The following is a 6,665-nucleotide window of genomic DNA, read 5'->3' on the forward strand; positions in this document are numbered from 1 at the left end:
GCACAAGTAAATATGCCAAAGATGCTGTTTTACATCATTTATTCTAGATATGGGTGTTTTGCTTAACTGAGACCAATGGGTGGATTGATGTTATAGGTCTTACACAGTCATCAGAAAAAGAGCTTTGCACTTAAAGGTGGGGTAGGGGATCTTTTTCTGGAACATTTTTTTACATATTGCTTGAAATACTCTTCACACCCCCATTGCAACCAATTAATTAAAAGTTTTGACACAAATATGAAAAGTTTTAGTGGCCTCTAGAACGTACAATCTAGGAAAAACACTATCCAATCATTGTGAACGGACCGTTCACAATGATTGGATACTGATGCCGTCTATCAAACTGCAATCTGCTCCTCCCTCCCCCTCCTTCTCCCTGTGCGCGTACCCTGCTCCGTGAACGTCCAGAAGCTTGGCAGGAAGCTAAACTAGAGCCAGCTTGGCTAGCACCTAGCATTATTAAACATAAAGTTATCATATACTAAATACTAAATACGGAAACGATCGATGCTTGCTGTCAGAACAGCGCTCGTGCACCTTCGTGCTCGTGCGCGTTCATGTACTCTAGAGGCGTGCCTTCGGGGGGAAAGTGAAGAAAAGGGTTGGGACTTTTTACCTGTGTATTTTCAAAATGCAGCTTCGCTGGACTCAAAATCCAGGATCTCCTACCCTACCTTTAAGGCTACGCACAATAATCACAATATGTTTGAGTGAAGCAGTTCAGTCAAATACAACAGTGATGTCATAGACATGAAAATTCTCTTGCACATTTATGAGCAAACGTAAATAAATCCTTTTAGCAAGGTTTGCACCAGCACTATCTTGGTTGGATCTGCCATATAAACAAAATAAACAAAAGGAAGATGGGAGCATATTTTGAGATTAAACCAAGAAGAGCATGATGTTCAAAAAACGGTGCAGATGTAAACCAACCCCCCCCCCCCCACACACACACACACACAAGCTCTCACTCTACATATCTCCATTGTTCCAGTTGATCCTGCTGTACCATCCTGCACAGAAGGACACTTTCTGTCCAGGTTTCTGTCTCCAACCCCAGCACACTTGGCTCAGCTTTACACCCCTGTCGGTCAGGAGCTGGAAATCCTCATCGCAGCAGAGGCAGCAAACTCCACGTAAGTGAAAGCGAAACACTTTAAGTAGTTTAAAGGCTGATATGCAGAAATGTTTCTGGTAAGACAGGATTTTGGGAGACAAAGTTGGCAATCTGATTTTATCTGTGTGTCATGTAACTTAAGGTTACCAGTGACATATAAACTGTTCAGTAAACTGTTTTCACTCAAAAGCAAGAAAAAATCACATCCTTTTTTTGTATTTGAAACTACCCATGTAACCCCACCCCACCAAGAAATAATAATGATAATTTAAAAACATGTGTGGATCATCAACAACTTTGCTTTGATTGTCAAAGGATCTCTGAGCTGCTCTTCAGCGGACCATATGATGTAAACCAGAGTAATTTAGGATCAGGAAACTTCTCCTTGAGATGGACGCCATCCCAGCGGGAAGATGGAGAGAGCCACCCGTTCTGTTTCGTCGTCCAGGCAAAGTCAGTATCCTCCTCCATGAGCGTCACACTTATGAAAAAATCTGAAAAAAAGAAATTATCTGTGGCCTTAATATTTTAGTGTCTTATAGATTTCATCATGGCTGCTCTTGTTTAGAAACCCCAATTCTACTAAAGTTGAGACGCTGGGAAAATGTAAATGAAATCAGAATGCAATGACTTGCGGATATCAATCTTTATATTTGTTTTCACAATAGAACATGAAAATAATTTCATGTGTATATATATATATATATATATATGTATACATGAAATGATATACATATCTACAGTGTATATGTATAAAAGACTGTTAGTATAGACTGAAAGATTATTTGAAAGCATTTCCAGAATTGCTTAATAATGAAGCCACTGTACCAATTTACTTCCACTGCTCAACCAGTATCACTCGGCATAACTCTGAGCTTCGATGTGTCATCGTAACGGTTGGAAACAGTGAGTGGAATTCTTCCTTGTTCTTCTTTATTATTCTTAAAAGTGCTATTGGTGGTGTTCCAGCAAAATCTGTTGTTTATGGTTACTTATGTTTACAGGCTCTACAACCACACGGCTTCAAACCACGACCATTACTACAGCTGCACCAACTACAACAACCACACAGCTTCCAACCACGACCACTGCTACAGCTGCACCAACTACAACCACACAGCTTCCAACCACAACTACAGCTGCACCATCTACAACAACCACACGGCTTCAAACCACGACCATTACTACAGCTGCACCAACTACAACAACCACACAGCTTCCAACCACGACCACTGCTACAGCCGCACCATCTACAACAACCACACAGCTTCCAACCACGACCACTACTGCAGCTGCACCAACTACCACAACCACACAGCTTCCAACCACGACCACTGCTACAGCCGCACAAACTACAACAACCACACAGCTTCCAACCACGACCACTACTACAGCTGCACCAACTACAACAACGACACAGCTTCCAACCACGACCACTACTACAGCTGCACCAACTACAACAACCACACAGCTTCAAACCACGACCACGACTACAGCTGCACCAACTACAACAACCCCACAGCTTCAAACCACGACCACTACTACAGCTGCACCATCTACAACAACCACACAGCTTCCAACGACAACCACGAGTACAGCTGCACCAACTACAACAACCACACAGCTTCCAACCACGACCACTACAACAGCCGCACCATCTACAACAACGACACAGCTTCCAACCACGACCACTACTACAGCTGCACCATCTACAACAATCACACAGCTTCCAACCACGACCACTACTACAGCTGCACCAACTACATCAACCACACAGCTTCCAACCACGACCACTACTACAGCTGCACCAACTACAACAACCACACAGCTTCAAACCACGAATATATCTACAGGTGCACCATCTACAACAACCACACAGCTTCAAACCATGATTACATCTACAGGTGCACTATCTACAACAACCACACAGCTTCAAACCATGATTACATCTACAGGTGCACCATCTACAACAACCACACAACTTCCAACCACGACCACTACTACAGCTACAGGTGCACCATCTACAACTGCCCCTACAGCTACAACAACCATGACTCCAACTCCAACTACAGTTTCCTCAACGCCTACCTCAAGCGCAAGTAAGTATGCTTTAACTGAGACCAACAGGTGGTTTTGAATTGATGTTATAGTTGAATAGTTATAGTTGCTCCACATTTACAGGTGCACCATCTACAACAACTACACAGCTTCCAACCATGATTACATCTACAGCTGCACCATCTACAACAACCACACAGCTTCCAACCACGATTACATCTACAGGTGAACCATCTACAACAACCACACAGCTTCCAACCATGATTACATCTTCAGCTGCACCATCTGCAACAACCACACAGCTTCCAACCACAATTACATCTACAGGTGCACCATCTACAACAACCACACAGCTTCCAACCCTGACTACATCTACAGCTGCACCATCTACAACAACCACACAACTTCCAACCACAATTACATCTACAGCTGCACCATCTACAACAACCACACAGCTTCAAACCATGATTACATCTACAGCTGCACCAACTACAACAACCACACAGCTTCCAACCACGATTACATCTACAGGGGCACCATCTACAACAACCACACAGCTTCCAACCATGACTACATCTACAGCTGCACCATCTACAACAATCACACAACTTCCAACCCCGACTGGATCTACAGGTGCACCATCTACAACAACAACACAGCTTCCAACCACGATTACATCTACAGGGGCACCATCTACAACAACCACACAGCTTCCAACCACGACTACATCTATAGGGGCATCATCTACAACAACCACACAGCTTCCAACCACGACTACATCTACAGCTGCACCATCTACAACAACCACACAGCTTCCAACCACGACTACATCTACAGGTGCACCATCTACAACAACCACACAGCTTCCAACCATGATTACATCTACAGATGCACCATTTACAACAACCACACAGCTTCCAACCATGATTACATCTACAGCTGCACCATCTACAACAATAACACAACTTCCAACCACGATTACATCTACAGCTGAACCAACTACAACAACCACACAACTTCCAACCATGACTACATCTTCAGCTGCACCATCTACAACAATCACACAACTTCCAACCACGATTACATCTACAGGTGCACCATCTACAACAACCACACAGCTTCCAACCATGATTACATCTACAGATGCACTATTTACAACAATCACACAACTTCCAACCACGATTACATCTACAGGTGCACCATCTACAACAACCACACAACTTCCAACCATGATTACATCTACAGGTGAACCATCTACAACAACCACACAACTTCCAACCACGATTACATCTACAGCTGCACCATCTACAACAACCACACAGCTTCAAACCATGATTACATCTACAGATGCACTATTTACAACAATCACACAACTTCCAACCACGATTACATCTACAGGTGAACCATCTACAACAACCACACAACTTCCAACCATGACTACATCTACAACTACACAATCTACAACAACCACACAGCTTCCAACCACGACTACATCTACAGCTTCACCAACTACAACAACCACACAACCTCCAACCACGACTCCATCTACAGCTTCACCAACTACAACAACCACACAACCTCCAACCACGACTCCATCTACACCATCTACAACAACCACACAACTTCCAACCACGACTACTTCTACAGCTGCACCATCTACAACAACCACACAGCTTCCAACCACTACTACAGCTGCACCAACTACAGCAACCACACAGCTTCCAACCACGACTCCACCTACTACTACAGTTTCCTCAACACTTACCTCAAGCACAAGTAAATATGCCAAAGATGCTGTTTTACATCATTTATTCTAGATATGGGTGTTTTGCTTAACTGAGACCAATGGGTGGATTGATATTATAGGTCTTAGACAGTCATCAGAAAAAGAGCTTTGTACTTAAGGCTACGCACAGTAATCACAATATGTTTGGGTGAAGCAGTTCAGTCAAATACAACAGTGATGTTATAGACATGAAAATTCTCTTGCACATTTATGAGCAAACGTAAATAAATCCTTTTAGCAAGGTTTGCACCAGCACTATCTTGGTTGGATCTGCCATATAAACAACATAAACAAAAGGAAGATGGGAGCATATCCCCCCCCCCCCACACACACACAAGCTCTCACTCTACATATAAATGTTTCCGCCAAAGACTGTGAAAATCTATACCCTGGCAGTATTTTTCATGGCTTAGTTTCCGTGCCCATATCAGCTTTTGGATGTAGATGATAGATATAAATGCAGAAAAATCTGTAGTTTCTCAAAATACCCGTGTTTGTGTGTACTGAGACCTGTAATGTAAACTCTTACGGCCTGCATTGAAATGTTGACATGCTTTTTTTCCTAGTTGTTGTTGTGCTCAGAATGAAAATCTCTACCACACTGTCACTGGATAACACTGATGCCATCCTTCAACTGGTCAGTATCTGTGTATACTGCTACACTAAAGATAGCAATTACAATATTAGCCAAACTGGTTAGAGAAAAAATAACAATCATTTCAATTCAAACATAGTTTAAAGTTGTGTTTATAATGTTGCTCTGAGTGTATCTCACTACCTTTTTTTCTGCTTTTCCCTTCCAGTTTAAAGATGAATTTGTGAGTCGCGGGCTCCCATCAAACATAATTCTGAAGATTACAACAGTGACCCCTAGTGGCTGATTACGAGAGTGCTTCATAAAGTCTGTATTCAGTCTTTCCCAGTTGTTTATAGGTGTTTTCAACAGACGATATATATATATATATATACACATTGTATTTTTAAACTGAAATGATCAAATTACCCAAAGCAATTTGACTTTCCAGTCCATTTCCCTTTATTTGTTGTTTGCACATGAAATAACAGGATGGTTTCCAAATGTCTTTACTTTGATTTCTTTTTCTCCTTTTTTGTTGGGAATTTGCAATATGAAGCTATTTCCTCTTGGATTCATTGTAACCTATTTAGAATATGTACAAATATCTGTGAAACACGCAGCCGCCATTATCTACAAAATATGATGAAAAGAAATACGCACATGACTCTAAGTAGCTGCAGAAGGTGAGTCATACAGAAAATGAGTGCGAAAAAAAAATCCCCTTTAAATTAAGAAATGCAAGTCAGTACGAAAGTATTATGATCCACAAGCACTTGGACACTGATGTCATGATGCAAGATGCTATGAGCAGCAAAATCTGAAAGGCCAAATTGCACTCCAGTCAACTAAATGATACTTGGATTTTATTCTTTTGCCAAGTTAAAAAAAAAACAACTTAAAGGGATAAATTCTACAGTTCATGCTCACTTTTACCTGCTGAAAACTCTTCCCCGTAACAAACAGAAACTAGAGGCAGCTACTGTGAGGATGTGTTTCAAGGGCTTAAATAAGGTCTGGAGAAGTCAGTGGACGAATATCAGATTTAATTTTGCAAACTTGATAAAGACATTTTGTGTATACAGTGACAAACTGAAGGAGTATTTTGATAACATTAAATAAAACCTAAA

At 41.6% G+C, this 6,665-nt stretch overlaps 1 protein-coding gene across 2 annotated transcripts; it reads left to right on the forward strand.

Annotated features, from left to right (window-relative positions):
- The first annotated feature begins 1,480 nt into the window (after positions 1-1,480).
- On the forward strand, positions 1,481-6,665 carry LOC142369204 (uncharacterized). Of its 2 annotated transcripts, XM_075451467.1 has the most exons (6): positions 1,481-1,570; positions 1,971-2,023; positions 2,122-3,216; positions 3,299-3,400; positions 5,528-5,598; positions 5,765-6,665. In XM_075451467.1, the coding sequence occupies exons 2-5, from the start codon at positions 1,998-2,000 to the stop codon at positions 5,574-5,576; spliced, it is 1,272 nt and encodes a 423-aa protein (XP_075307582.1). In that variant the 5' UTR covers positions 1,481-1,570; positions 1,971-1,997; the 3' UTR covers positions 5,577-5,598; positions 5,765-6,665. The 2 variants fall into 2 exon arrangements, with proteins under 2 accessions (XP_075307582.1, XP_075307583.1); XM_075451468.1 differs by lacking the exon at positions 3,299-3,400.

This window comes from Odontesthes bonariensis, chromosome 19, assembly GCF_027942865.1.
Source record: "Odontesthes bonariensis isolate fOdoBon6 chromosome 19, fOdoBon6.hap1, whole genome shotgun sequence".
NCBI classification, from domain to species: Eukaryota; Metazoa; Chordata; class Actinopteri; order Atheriniformes; family Atherinopsidae; genus Odontesthes; species Odontesthes bonariensis.

Coding starts and splice junctions, on each gene's coding strand:
- LOC142369204 (XM_075451467.1), top strand. CDS start 1,998: ATGTGTCATCGTAACGGTTGGAAACA. Junction 3,217..3,298: donor AACGCCTACCTCAAGCGCAA/GTAAGTATGCTT, acceptor CCACATTTACAG/GTGCACCATCTACAACAACT. Junction 3,401..5,527: donor AACCACGATTACATCTACAG/GTGAACCATCTA, acceptor TTTTTTTCCTAG/TTGTTGTTGTGCTCAGAATG.